The sequence below is a fragment of the Sinocyclocheilus anshuiensis genome, unplaced genomic scaffold (genome assembly GCF_001515605.1).
Source record: "Sinocyclocheilus anshuiensis isolate Anshui unplaced genomic scaffold, SAMN03320099.WGS_v1.1 scaffold96, whole genome shotgun sequence".
Lineage (NCBI taxonomy): Eukaryota > Metazoa > Chordata > Actinopteri > Cypriniformes > Cyprinidae > Sinocyclocheilus > Sinocyclocheilus anshuiensis.
In genome coordinates, this window is record NW_015554094.1 from 1298241 (window position 1) to 1313532 (window position 15292).

The window sequence follows — 15292 nt, forward strand, 5'->3', positions numbered from 1 at the left end:
TAGTTTTGGCAAAGATATGGCATGGTAAGCACTGGCTAATGTGGCTGTGAGCCTAAAGTGGCCCACATATGATGCCACAAATGTGGGCCAGTTATCCTAAACCATATCTGGGCCAGTTTTGGCAAAGTTATGGCATGGTAAACACTGGCTAATGTGGCTAAGAGCCTAAAGTGGCCCTTACATGATTCCGCAAATGTGGCCCGCATATAAAATGACAAATATTGCCCAAATAATTAATCTATCTGTTTGTGCAGTTCAGGTGTGTGAGTGGTGCGCATAGAAATGCTCTATCACAGTGCGTGAGTACTGCATTGAGATGTCTTGGGCTTAAATGGCTTAAACTCACTTTAATGTTTAAACTGACAGGACTTAAAACATGTGAGAATGAAAAACTTTCTCGAGGAAGCAGCACTGGCTGATCTTTAAGATAGTTTTGGGGGGCTAAGGTGACAGATAGGGGGGCTGAAACCCACCTAAAAAGGGTTTAGAACCGCCCCTGGTATAGCGTGCGTAATTATACTGAAACATAAATATATAACCAGTTTACCTGATTCAATGTGATGGCTGAGCCTATTTCTGACATAACAAAATGCCAATCCGTGGTTGGATTTCCGACACGGCTAACCGTAAATAATCTTACACTCAATAAACGTGACCAGGGTTGCCAGGTTTTCACAACAAAACCCGCCTAATTGCTACTCAAAACAAGCCCAAAACTACAAAATGCAGCAAGTGTTAAAGTAGCCCAATTTGGCAACACTGAGCGTGACTGATACTCGAGCCAACTCTGCTGATTGTCCTCTGCTGATTGTCAGATTGCCCTCTAGTGGATGGCTAAAGATTTGTTAACTCATATTCATAAATTCTCAAGGGAACGTCTCTGAATTAACTGATGCTCGCGCGCCCCACAGGTTGAAAACCCCTGCTCTAGAGATCCAAATAGATACAATACAAGAAGCATTTAATAGTGTATTTTGGGTGTTCATTCCACTAGTCAATTTATGTGCACGAGTCAAATTACCAGCAGAAATCACTGGCACATTACCACTGAAGTCTCAAGAATCATTTCATTCAACTCAAGAGTGTGTGAATAGCAACTGAGGCTTGGCTTTGATATCAAGCATGTCTAGACATGGGCCAAACTCATTTAGCGAGCAGCACACCGCAGGCAGAGCTCTTTGTTTGCGTACAACATCCAGATGCAGCTGCCGCAAACACTGGGGTCTTTGCAATCCAGCGAAATATCACTTTAACCAAAGCTTGATTGAGAATTGGGCTTGATGATTCCTTCACTAAATTCAGGTTCTTTTTTAGGCCACAAGACCTAAGCGATAATTTCATGAGCCCAGACAGTATTTCCCATGAGTCTCAGCAACACAACGCTGAAAGAAAACAACGTCACAAGCTCTACCTTCAGAAGAGGGTGTGCGATTCGAGAGGTGGAGGTTGAAAGAAGGTTTTGAGTGTGAATGAGACTGGAAAACACAACCAGGAAGAGAGGAAATGAAAGAAGGCAGGAAATTAGCAGAGACAGGTAAGAGCCGAGTCTTTGAGAGATGCCAAGACAGATAGATGGACTTCTATGGAAAATTCATTACTGGAGCTTAGAGCTGCAGCGTTTGATTGAAATAAATCCCAAAATCATGATAGAAAGGCTGCGATTGAATTAGAGAAATGCATGCGCTGTGTTTGAGAGTGAAGCGTGGCACTGTGTTCATTTACACGCCAGCAGCTCATGTTTTGGTGTTTGTAGCATCTTGTTGCTCAACACAAACTCATCTGCTCTGAGTTTGGATCACTTATAACATGCATTTGAAAATTCAATATGTGCCAACCATCTCCCTAAACTTGTAATGAGAAGCGCTCAGAAATCTGTTGTCAACAAAAGAGAAGTTTTAAGAGCTCCCTGTGGTCTTCTGCCAAAATAAAAGCTTGATGTTTTAAGGACAGCCATAAATATTAATATTGCACTTTTACATTTTGTACTGTAAAATAAAAGGATTTTTGCTTAAAGATTTTTGTTTATTTTACAGTGAAATATTACAATATTTAAATTTCTTATTGTTTATATTTGTATTTAGTAGAAGTAGAAGTAGTAGTAGTAGTAATGTAACAACGACCATAATAATAAATGGTAATAATAAATTATATTTTTCTTTAAAAGATTTTTTATTTTACAGCAAAATATTAAGTAATATTTCTTATGTTGTTTAATATTTATATTTAGTAGTCATAAAACTAATACATTATACTAATAATACATTGTTATATTTTACAGTGAAAAACTACAATTGTATTATTTCTTATGTTGTTTAATACTCATTTAGTAGTAATAAAATAATACTAATAAAAAGTTATATATTATAAATTATTATTAGTAGTACTAGTAGTAGTATATTTTTCTTATTATTTATCTTACATTGACAACTTACAATAGTATTACTTCTCGAGTTGTTTAATATCTGCATTTAGTTCTAACAACAACAATAGCTTTTATACATTATATATTTTATATATTACATTTTAAAAATCGCAATTTATCAGGGAAAAACAACAACAACAAAAACCATGCAATTATATTTTTTCCCAAATCGTGCAGCCTCACTATAGTTCCTAAGAGAAAACAAAATCATGAAATTTTTATATTTTCTTGAAGAAAACAGTTCTGAAAAAGCCCCAAACTCTGTCTTAACCTCGTGTGACGTGACGAAGCGACAAACAACAAATGCTCTCTTCCACGTTCACCCCAGTACTATATATAATAATACTATTGCTTCAAACACCACTAATTATTCTGTAAATGTCATATACATCTATATTCAAATATTAGACTGTTCACCCCAGTACTATATATAATAATACTATTGCTTCAAACACCACAAATTATTCTGTAAATGTCATATACATCTATATTCAAATATTAGACACCTGTGACGGTTCCTGAAGAAACATTTTTGAATAAAGCCACGATTTATTAGAAGCAGAGTAAAAACCTTCAAGTTCAATTGTTGCAAGGATCCTCTCTTTGAGGGGATAATAATAAGTGCACCTGTAGCGCTAGCATCAAAAACAAGACTTGATACATTCCAGCTGTTCCCTCACCCTTCTACAGGCTTCAATCTGTTTAGCAAACGTGAATAAGCAAGCTAGACGTTGGCCTAATTTGAGGTTATGACTGGGTCCTGCTTGCTCAGCGTCTTTGATCGTGGTTTATGGGATCAGGTGGGCTTTGATCTTCTCTGGGCATCTTCACCGACTCTACGGGTTCCTCACGCACCCAGGACCAGGATATAGACAGAGATCCTCGGGATGCATCAACAGCAAACCTCTTATTCATGCACGTCTGACCTCGCATTACATGCAAAACGACATTCAAAGATCTCAAAGTCTATGAAACTCTTAAAGGGATAGTTCACCCAAAAATGAAAATTTGCTGTTAATTTACTCACCCTCAGGGCATCCGAGATTAGCCTACATTTTCTTCTTCAGTAGAACATTAAAGAAGATTTTTAGCTGAAAACATGGTCCTTGGTGATTCATAAAATGCAAGTCAATGGTCACTTTGAGAGTCAAAAAAAGCATATCAAGAAACACAAAATTAATACCTGTGTATTATGAAGCGAAACGATCAGTCTGCGCAAGAAACTGAACATTATTTACAACATCATTACCTGTAATCCAGAGCCTCAGGCAAACGGGGAAATCTGATTCTTTTACACTAACTGGTTCTTTCAGACAGTTTGATTCATATGCAATTATATAATTATATAATCAGTAATGATTTGAAATGTGGATGTTTTACATGTCTAAAGCATATAAAGCTCACCTTTTTACATAAACAATGAGAAAGCATGAAAATGTTCATTACGCCCCTTCATTCAAGTGTTCGGTTCACACATGCTCATATCAGCGGCTCATCGGTCTTCGGTCCGAGTCAAACTGTTTCCTCAGTTCAGTGACTGTTGGAGGAACTGGAGCACTGAATGGTTCATTCATCATTGAATCAGATACGCTGCTATTTTGGCCCATTTTGGGTCGAAGTGACTGTCAGGTGTCTGAAAGTGAGTTTTGATTGAGTAACTTGTAGATCTGTGCTGATCAAGCTGCGAACTGTTGCAGGTGATTCAGTCCAATCTGGTGAACTTGTTCAATAGTTCACCAAAAAGAATCAGTTCAAAAGAATGATTCGTTCGTGAACCGGACATCACTCCGGATCGTTTGCCTGAGGCTCTGGTAATAAAGTTGTAAATAATGTTTAGTTTCTTGCACAGACTGAACGTTTTGCTTCATAAGACCTCAATATATCGGCAGGAGTCGCGGGGATTCATTTTGTGTTGCTTGTATGTGCTTTTTTTGACTCTCAAAGTGATGGTAGCCATTGACTTGCATTTTATGACTCACAAAGGAGCACGGTTTCAGCTAAAAACCTTCTTTACTGTTCTACACAAGAAAAAAGTCACCTAAATCTTGGATGGCTTGAGGGTGATTAAATTAACAGAAATTTTTCATTTTTGGGTCAACGATCTCTTGAACTCTTCCCCCGCCAGCATTTAAAAAAAAAAAGTTGCCAGCCACCGCCAGCGATTTTGATGATTTTCACTCAAATTTGATGGCCTCCAGTATATTTTGCTGTATGGGGAAAGAGTTAACATTGTACAGAACCTGACAGGAGCTCTTAAAACTAGTCTTAATAGCTTGCGACTGCCTCCAAAAGCAGATGCAAAACTTTGACTTATGCATGCACTGAATAAAATAGCTCATGGCACCATTTAGTTAAAAAAAACATCCTTAGGCCAGTGCTAAAATGCAATTGAGCTGCCAAAAGTAGTAAGTGGACTGGTGGTATGGTAGATCACGAGCACCGAGGGGGTTTGGAAACCAAGCGGTTCTGCTCGGCTGCATGTTTCTGTTTGGAGCTGAAGCGAGGCGGTCAGGGATTAAACGCTTGTAGTGTTTGTGTATCAATCTTTCCAGGGCTGTGACACATTCACAAAACAAATGACAGCATTTATTACGCATTTAAGCGAATGTCAACTTCCAAAAACACCAAAAGGAAATGTGTAGCCTTGGGTTGGACCATGATGATTTTGCAACACTTTCAATAGGAGTAATAACTTAAAAAAAATTAACTTAAAAAATCCATCGTCTTGTAACTTGTGAGTAGGGCTGCACGATTAATCGCATGCGATATTTAACGCGCATCTTATCAGTAAAGCCGGTTCTGTAATCAGCGGTAAATCTCCATCACCTGCGGGCTTTCAAACTATTTGCACCATCACTTAATGCACTAAAAATATGGCTAAATAAAATGGCTAAATATTTATTCAGCTGTTTATTTAGCTATTTATTTGGTTAAATAAATAGGTAATAATAGTATATATAAACTTAGCTAGTTTGGCCATTATTTAGCTATATAACATTTATAACAACATCAAATATAGTTCTTTGTGTTTGTTTAGTGAAATTCTTGTTGAGCATCTGCTTTTATTGAATGCTTAGAGTAAAATGGAGATGTCAGACTGAGAGAATTCAAGCTGAGGAGATTGAGAGACACGAGCTACACAGTTGTTGTTCCTGATAACGTGTAAAGGCTTCTCAAAATGACACCCTGAAATTGAGAACACAAAGATCATTTTCAGGCTAGTTGGCTGGTCGGGGCTTGCAGCTGTCTCACTCACACACACACACACACACACACACACACACACACACACACACGCTGTCTCTCTCTCTCACACACACACACACACACACACACACACACACACACACACACACACTCACGCGTGCGCACACACACAAAGCTCGGTACGTTTCGTGAATATCTTCCAGGCCTGTCCTGCAACAAAGAACTGGAAGCTTCTTGTGATTCTTTAAACACCAGGACAAATGTATCAAAGTTTCTGTTTGACGTTGATCAAACATTTTCCTGAAAAGGAACTGAACTAGCTGACTGAAGCATCTGTTGACTTACACAGGCACGACAAGACAAGTTTTCACCGTTAAGCATTGTTCCCGTCCTAAGTGAAAGTGAATCACTTCAGAATCAGAATGCATTTGATGTTTAATTAACAGCTGAGGGGCACAGAAGCTAAAGTGACCAACAACTTGCACATCCGAAATCCCACTCGATTGTCGCTTTAGCGTGCTGCACCTGGTTAGGACAGGGTAGGAAATGCAGAAGAAGAGTTCTGGTCAGGTAAATGAAGTGTGTCGGGTTCAACATGTGACATGACCCCAGATGGCTACATGTCAGCTTCCTCTTTTTCAGTCAACTAAAGCCATTCATCATTCCTCAGGTGGAAGATCGGCTGCCGTCCGTCTCAGCTGCATCATTTCCTAGAAAATCTGCAGGTACTCTGAGCATTAGCTCTCTGAAAACAGTTTTATAGTTACGTCATGCAGTCAGTAGTAGGAGAGTTTTAAGCAATACCTTTTGTAGGGATGTGAATCTTTAGGTGAATTGATTCATGATTCTGATTCACAATGAGATTCAATTTCGATTAATGATTCCATTCTGTATTTTTAAATGCATTCATAGGATTATGTAAACGCTTCTCCTAATGTGTCATTAGGTAAGAAAAAGACAAACTACTTGAGATGTTTATTAGAAGGCTCAACATATCGGCAAACATATTTTAAAAGCAAGATATATTGACAATACAGATCTTAAAATAATAGGGGTGTAACAATTAATTTGTTTTCTCAATGCATAGATTACAAATCCTGCCGATGCAAGATTCAAGACTTTTATTTGTCACATACATGGTTATATAGATTCATGATTCATAGGCGATGCATACGCAGCATCTTGAGACATGGATGTTTGAATCATAATAGTTTGTTTTGGTCAATAATTGATTTAAAATGCTAAAAATCGAATGAATAGCAATTTGATTTTATCTTTCAATATTTTAAAATACTGAAACATTAATTGCTGATTTTTTTTCTTTTTATTCGCATTTGAGACCTTCAAATAAAATGAAATAAAACTGTATACAATTAATTTATAAAAAAATAAAAACTTTAAAAAACATGATTTACCAAAAGTGCTATAAATAAAATAACAAATAAAATAATATTATATAATAATAAATTACATAATAATTATAATCATCATCAAAAGTTTAAATAATATTATATAGAGTAATATAGGATTAATTTACTGACAGGGTTATGGAAAACCTAAAAAAATAATGGGAAATATTAAATATTAAAACCTGTGGAAATAGAAATAAATAAATAACTTTAAAAATGAAATGTGAAATGCTTTTCTAGGTCGTGTTAGCTCTAAAATATTTTATCGGCACATCACACTATACTATAACACATAAAAGTATGTTTGTCCTTTTTTTGCCTAAGACACATTACATAATCCTATAAATGCACTCAAAAAATGCACAATTGAATCATCAACTGAAATTAAATTTAACCTCATTGTGAACCAGATCAAATTGTTCTGAATTTGAAAATAGTCGTTTCTGAAGCCTATGAATCATGAATGAAATCAATTTGATTCGCTGTCTACCAAAGATCCACACACCTACAAAAAGGTCAAATAATGATTATTAATTGGTCTGTATGATATAAATGTGGCTATCACTAGTATTGCTCCAACTTATGACTGCATGGCACAACTCCGAATCAGTTTCCATCCTGAGGATAAGCGATGCCGCAAACCTCCACTGATCTTTCTCATGTGCTTCCAGATGACGGTGAAGAAAAGTCAAACATCATGACAGCACGATGGGCTGCTGAAAGAAGAAAGCAGCAGTGCTGCCCAGCTTCACGATACCAGAGACGATGAGCGTATTTCAGATCAGGTGAGTTCAAAAGGCTGATGGAGAATCATGGAGGTGATTGTCAGTTAATCATCAACTGAATCCAGCAGAAACAGATCAAACAGATACTTGATATGCTCCTGTCTGAGTAAAGATGTTGATTTACAGAGCAGAAGGACATGGTTCCTCTTCATCTGCCTCATCAATAAAAGTCCAGACCAACACAGCTGTGAATAAGCACATCACTGTTTGTCCTAAATCCCACTCCTGCTGAAACGTTTGGGTTTTATACTAAGAAATTAATCATTTTATTGAGCAAGGATGCATTAAATTGATTATAAAGACATTTATAATGTTACAAAAGATTCCTATTTCAAATAAATGCTGTTCTTTTGAACATTTTATTCATCAAATGTAATGTTTTTAATTTTTCTATTTAGCTTTAGGCCTAATTTATTTGTTTTAGTTATTTTACTACTTGTTTAGTACTACTTATTTTAGATAGTTGGCAAGTCAACCTTTTTCATTTTCATTTTAATCGAATTCTTCAGCTTTATTTAAATTCTCAAAAACAATTTTTAATAGTTTTAGTTAACAATAACTACACTGCATTACACAAGTATGAAAACTGTATGTGCTTTTGTCATTTGTCATTATTATTATATTTATAATATAACCTTTCTATTCAGCTTTGATTTAATTGTATTTCAGTTTTAGTTATTTTAGTGCTTATTTTAGTTTAGTTAGTTGGCAAGGTAACGTTTCTAATTTTCTTGTAATTGTTTTTAAAGAAATTAATACTTTTATTCAACAAGAATGCATTCAATTGATGAAAAATAACAGTAAAGACATTTATAATGCTACAAAAGATTTCTATTTCAAATAAATGCTGTTCTTCTGAACTTTCTATTCATCAAAGAATCCTGAAAAATAAAATGCATCACAGTTTCCACAAAAATATTGTGCAGCACAACTGTTTTCAACATTGATAATAATCAGAAATGTTTCTTGAGTAGCACATCAGAATATTAGAATGATTTCTGAAGATCATGTGACATTGAAGACTGGAGTAATGATGCTGAAAATTCAGCTTTGATCACAGAAATAAATTACATTTTAACATATATTACAATAGAAAACAGCTATATTAAATTGTAATAATTTTTCACTATTTTTACCATATTTCTGATCAAATAAACACAGCCTTGATGAGCAGAAGATACTTTTTGAAAGCACTATAAAATCTCGCCAACCCCAACTTTTTAATTCGTAAAACTTGTAACTATTCGAGTAAATGTTTACATCATTTGTTATGAGTGTTTCCATAGAAACAAATAATTGTCTGAGAACATGAACACCAGCAAACAATACTTCATGCATAGAATAATCTAGTTTTTATGTAACGCAGTGGAGAACTGGTGCTCACCTCAGTGTGGCCATGTTGGGCTGGTTCTGGAGATGCTGCATGCAGAAACAGCACACGCCCTGAACGCAGCACGAGCCCATGTGAAGCGCTGCGGACGACACGGCGCTCTGGAAGACGGCGCAGTCCTGCTGGTTCCCGCTGCAGCAGACGGGCTGCCGGGGCGAGCAGTAAACGCAGCAGGGCGCCGGCAGAGCATTCGGCAGCAGCATGGCCAGCCTCTGAGAGTCTGCGACATGTGACGAGGACGAGGAGGCGGAGCCTGGCGAAGACGGACGCACGGTTCCATTGGCTTTCAGTGCACCGTTCTGAGTCTGTTCGTTGGGCTGTGTGGACGCCGACACTCCCTGCTCGTCCTCCGGCTCTTCAATGGTGTTGGCGGCAGGGTAACCTAATCCTGTTGAGGATCCACCATTGCTGGTGATGAAGGCCTCGCTCAGGGCCATGATCCCTTCACCACTCGCTGATCAGGACTTAATCTGCAAATAAACACACAGTCACGGTCACTCATGCACAGCCATCTGAATTAAACGGTTTACGATAAATGTTAAAGGGGTCATATGATGCTGCTAAAAAGAACATTATTTGGTGTATTGAAATGTACCGACAACGAACTAACTCTTGAGATGAAGCTGAAGTGATTGAATGTGTGTGGAAACCAGTGTTATTTTGGTAATATTAAGTTACTATTATAGTTTTTATTAATATTTTGAATGTGTCTATTTCTGTTTTTGTTTTCATTTTAAGTTAAGTTGAAGTTTTAGTCATTTTGTTGTGCTTTTGCCATTTTTTTTTATTTTTTAAATGTGTTGACATATTTATGTACTATTAATGTGCATTGTCCTTGATTAAATAAATAAATAAATAGATTTAAAAAAAGAGCAGGACAAGCAACCTTAACCTCAAAAAAAAAAAATTTAATTAAAACTAATTTACTGTGATTCATGGAACATCCCAACATAAATGAATCTAACAACTAAAAGGAAAAATACAGCATTACAATTAGATAGATAGATAGATAAACTTACTGAATTTAGGACAGATCCCAGGTTTCCATTCCTTACAGAATCATTACATGAGCCCAAGACACAAAACGGATTTAAACGAGTTTTTTGGTGAGACAGGTTCAGATGTAATCATACAATATGTTCAGAGGTCTTCATCAGTCGCGTTATGATTTCAGTCTCGGCTCGAGCGCCGACAGTCTCTGCAAACCGCGTTATTTACTTCTTCTGCACTCGACAAACGTTTGCTCCACAAGCATCCCAACAAACGCGTCCGAAACTTTAAGTCTGCTTTTAAAGCACAGTTTCGCAGCCGGAGACAGAATAACATTCCTCGCTCACAATAAAACGCTGTAATCCTTTCGAAAGGAGCGAGTTACGTCGCGCATTTGTTGAGAACAACGGAGCGCATTCAAACTCTCCATCTACGCGACGCAACAAACGCTCCTGCGACACCGCGAGCGACGGGATCCCTGACGTCAGCGGCCGGCCGGCCAATCAGAGCGCTCTAATTATAATACACGGAGCTGCACTGTAGTGAAGCGTCAAATGTAGACGAGCAGATCTGCTATATGTCTCAATTTCAGCCTTTGCGTTTGGTTTTAACTCAGGTTTCACCAGTGTGTGAGATCATGCAGCTTACAAATTATTTAATATTATGATAAATAATTTGGATTTGTTCAAGACTTAGCTTGAGAAATGCAAGATGCTGTTCTGCAGAAGGTACAAATTCAGGATATAGAGTTTGTGATTAGACCAGAAGTGTGATTTCTAGAGTAGTTTTATATTCTAATAAATAACATCTTCAAGTAATGTTAAAATTGATGTTTCCTATGATCACAAAAGATGAATAGCCTATCCCTATGATTTCATATTTTACATTTACATTTTCATTTATGATGGATGAAAGGATGGATGGAACAAAAGATGGACGGATGGATGAATGGAATGAATGAAAGACGGATGGATTAATGGATGGATGGATGGAAGTAACCAATGACAGATGGATGGATAAATAGATGGCTGGATGGATGGAAAGAAAGATGGATGGATGAAAGGCGGATGAATGGATGGAACAAAAGACAGATAGACCGATGAATGGATGGATGGAACAAAAGACAGAAAGACAGATGGATAGATGGATGGATGGAACGAAAGACAGATAGACGGATGGATGGACGGAACAAAACATGGATGGATGAAAGGCGGATGAATGGATGAAACAAAAGACAGATAGACCGATGGATGGATGGATAGATGGAATGAAAGACAGAAAGATGGATGGATGGTTGGATGGATGGAAGTAACAAAATATGGATGGATGGATGGATGGAATGAAAGACAGATGGATGGATGGATAGGTGATGGAAAGAAAGAGAGATAGATGGATGAATGGATGGGTGGATGGATGGAACGAAAGACAGATAGATGGATGGAACGAAAGAAAGATATACAGATGGATGGATGGAATGAAAGACGGATGGATGGATAGAACGAAAGACTAATAGACAGACTGATATATAGATAGATGGAACAATGGATGGATGGATGGAAAGACTGATATACAGACAGACAGACAGATTCATCCCAAATCCACGTTCATGCTCAGCTGCAGGACTATGAGGGTCTGAGTAAAGATGCCCATCTGAAATAACAACAGGCAGATTAACTTCAAAGGGAAGAGGCTTCAGAGAGAGAGAGAGAGAGAGAGGGCACTGGAACTGGATGAAGCCGTAATCAAAACGCTCCGGGCGAACCCTCTATCGATCGCCAGCACTTCATCAAAGCTGACAAGGTCAGCCAACAACACAGCGGGAGAGAAGAAAAAAAAGAAGGGAAGAGAAAAGAAAAAGAACATCACAGAAGGATGAGGGTCACAGAGGAATGGTGGGTTATGATGTTGTCTGAGCCCTAGATAGTACCTTTCTACTCCACAATGCAATAAGGTAACAGTTTCTAATCAATTTATATTGAGAGTTAGCTAATGCCACCTACTAAGTGAACAAGCAAATGTGTTGTTAAATTATCAACTAATTAACTTAAAATCTCAGGAGGCTAAATTCAACGCTACTGTCAATATACTTTTCTTATTAGACGTCTAAACATTTACTCGAGTTCTTAAGAGTTCTCAAGTGTTTCGCTTTGATCTGCTCCATAATTTGTTTAGCTTGTATTGATCTTTTTCCAGCGCAGTAAAACACATTCATATGCGGCCTTTTATTCGATGCTACAAAAATGTTGACCCATAAAAATAGGGAGGGATGGGACGTTTGGCTGGAAATGAAATATGGGAGTGCGTTCCTGATTTACATTCCTCACAAGTGCTGCCTAATGGCTCTCAGGTGCGAGCGAGAGCAGAAACCCTGTTCTGTATGTTACAAACGATCATTTAGTTTATGTTTTGTGCAGGTAGGTTTGTTATATAAGATTGGCTTGTCATTTGATCTGAAGCCTGATTGGTTGGGAGCAAATGGCGGGAAACATCAGATGTAGATGAGTTTGTTTCTTCATCAGGTTTGTAAAAATGTAGCGTTGCATCAGTGTCTCAGCAAAGGATCCTCTGCAAGTGAATGGGTGCCGTCAGAATGAGAGTCCAAACAGCTGAAAAGCTGTGAGTTTGTAAGAAACAAATCCATCATTAAGACGTTTTACCTTCAAACTGTCACTTTTGGTCAAAATACGAGTCCATAATCCATAATAATGCTTCCTCCAGTGAAAAAGTTGTCTGGTCTGAATCAGGAGAGAAATCTGCACAGATCAAGCACCGTTTATGAGCCAAAACAGCTCTAAACAAATATGTGGCTGGATTTTGATGTGAGAGACAACAGGAGACTGACTTTTTCACTGGAGGAAGCGTTATTATGGATTATGGACTATTTTAGACGAAGCAATAGTTTGAAGTTCAAAACATTTTAATGCTGGATTTGTTTCTTACAAACACGCAGCTTTTGTCTTCTCCAGATGTTAACTGATGGACTGGAGTTGTGTGGATTATTGTGATGTTTTTATCAGCTGTTTGGACTCTCATTCTGACGGCACCCATTCACTGCAGAGCATCCACTGCTGAACAAGTGATGTGATGCTACATTTCTCCAAATCTGATGAAGAAACAAACTCATCTACATCTTGGATGGCCTGAGGGTGAGCACATTTTCAGCAAATTTTCATTTTTAGGTGAGCTATTTCTTTAACATCAATAAAACATTTCCAACGCACTACAGATTTTTGAAATACTCTTCACACTAAGAAAAAAATAATAGTTCTTTGGGGAACCAAACATGGCTATCCTTTTGGAACATTTATTTTTTAGGAGTCTATATCCTGGATCCTGTTGCCTACAAAAGTTCATGACATATAGAGCTGGTAAAAAGATGATAAATCAGAGTGGCTGTCTGTTTCAGCGGCATGAGTTTATCCTTTCAGAAACGGCCCAAACTCCACGCCGGCCATCCAGAGTCAATCTGAGATCTGGCCGCGGCTCTGGAATTCCTCCGGCAGACAAGGGGGTGGAGAGGGACAGAGCGGCCCGAGAAGGGAGGACGTCTGTCAGACACAGTCTTCTGGACTTCCACCCACTTTTTTGGAGTGTGGATGTCAAATTTCTCTAGGGGCCTCAGATTCCAAAGCGAGGGAGGTTCAGGGGCCAGAGGAATTCTGACATGATGTCTCAAGGCCAAAATGAGAAGAAACAGCAGTCTGACGGTATTATAGCAGGAATAAGCAAAAAAGTTTTTAAACATTTACTTTTGGGCGGCACTACATGTATCTCAATATCTAATTCAAAATCTAAAACAAAATGGGTTAATTTGCATTTAAAAGAATGTTATAGGTTTCAAACCAAGTTCAGTTCTATCAATACCAATTCTGGAATAATGGAATTTTATTTTTTTTATGTTTAAGTCTCTTCTGCTCACCAAAGTTGCATTTATTTGATGATAAAACAGTTTATTTGAATAAACTGTTTATACTGTTGTGCTGCCCAATATTTTTGAGGAAACCGGTATGCATTTTATTCTTCAAAATTCTTTGATTAACAGAAAGTTCAAAAGAACAGCATTTATTTGAAAAATAAATCTTTTATAACATTATAAATGTCTTTACTGTCACTTTTGACCAATTAAATGCGTCCTTGCTGAATAAAAGTATGAATTTCTTTAAAAAAAAAAAAAAATCTTACTGACCCCAAATATTTGAACAGTAGTGTACAACATGATATAAAACTAATGCTAACCATGTAAAAATACAAGAGAACTTTTTTAATGAAAAAAATCTTTCATTCATCTAGAAAAGTAGTTCCTAAAAGGACAAATTAGACCAAGAAGCTAAACAACAAACCTTATCGAACCTTCCCATCCACGTACAGTCTTCCATTGTAAGAAACTCACAATCTGGCATTAACAACAATATCAGACAGTTTGATTAAAGTTGATTCCACACTGCAGAATTAAATCATAAATCCTTAACTGATGAAAATTTAACACAAACATTTGTGCAAGCCAACCACAAAAAAGTTACGAGTACATTTGTGATAAATGACCACAAAAACCACAAAAATATCATAAGTGCATAATAAATTTCAGCTGTTGCCACGCGGTTACACCCGCAACGCGGCAGCCTGGCCTGCGTCTCGTTCCGCTTTCATGCCAACACAAACCAAATCACCTCACCCTGCATGATTTCACTCAACGGCCCCAGGAAAGACGGACGTGTGTGTGTGTGTGTTGGGTCTGATTTTAATGAACAGGCCCGTACTGACAGCGCTCTGCTGGGGAAAGACTGCTGGCATCCTGCCTGTGCATGTTTCCAATGAGCGCTGTGAACCAACAGCTGCTGGCCACATTAAAAATGTGAAAATAACACAACAACACAAAACAAAACAATCTGTTCATATTGCATTAGAAATGTGTGCGTTCATGCATTATGTATTGGGAGTTTCATGCATTATTTATGCATTTATTCACCTCCAGATTAGCTAGTTGTACTGAAGCTTATCCTATTTTAACCTATATTTTGGTGTCGGATCACCAGCTTTATGCACACACACACACACACACACACACACACACACACACACACACACACAC

General features: G+C 37.6%; 1 protein-coding gene across 2 annotated transcripts in view; it reads right to left on the reverse strand.

The window, feature by feature from the left end:
- disp1 (dispatched homolog 1 (Drosophila)) overlaps positions 1 to 15292 on the reverse strand; it is a 51969-nt gene that overhangs the window by 13524 nt on the left and 23153 nt on the right. Inside the window, exons 1-2 of one of the 2 annotated variants that reach the window (XM_016461681.1) lie at positions 10233 to 10620; positions 9208 to 9683 (exon numbers count right to left, since the gene is read on the reverse strand). In XM_016461681.1, the coding sequence (XP_016317167.1) occupies positions 9208 to 9650 (443 nt within the window). In that variant the 5' untranslated portion in view covers positions 9651 to 9683; positions 10233 to 10620. Of the gene's footprint in view, positions 1 to 9207; positions 9684 to 10232; positions 10621 to 15292 lie in introns of those variants that run through there. The other variant, XM_016461679.1, reaches the window with a different exon arrangement.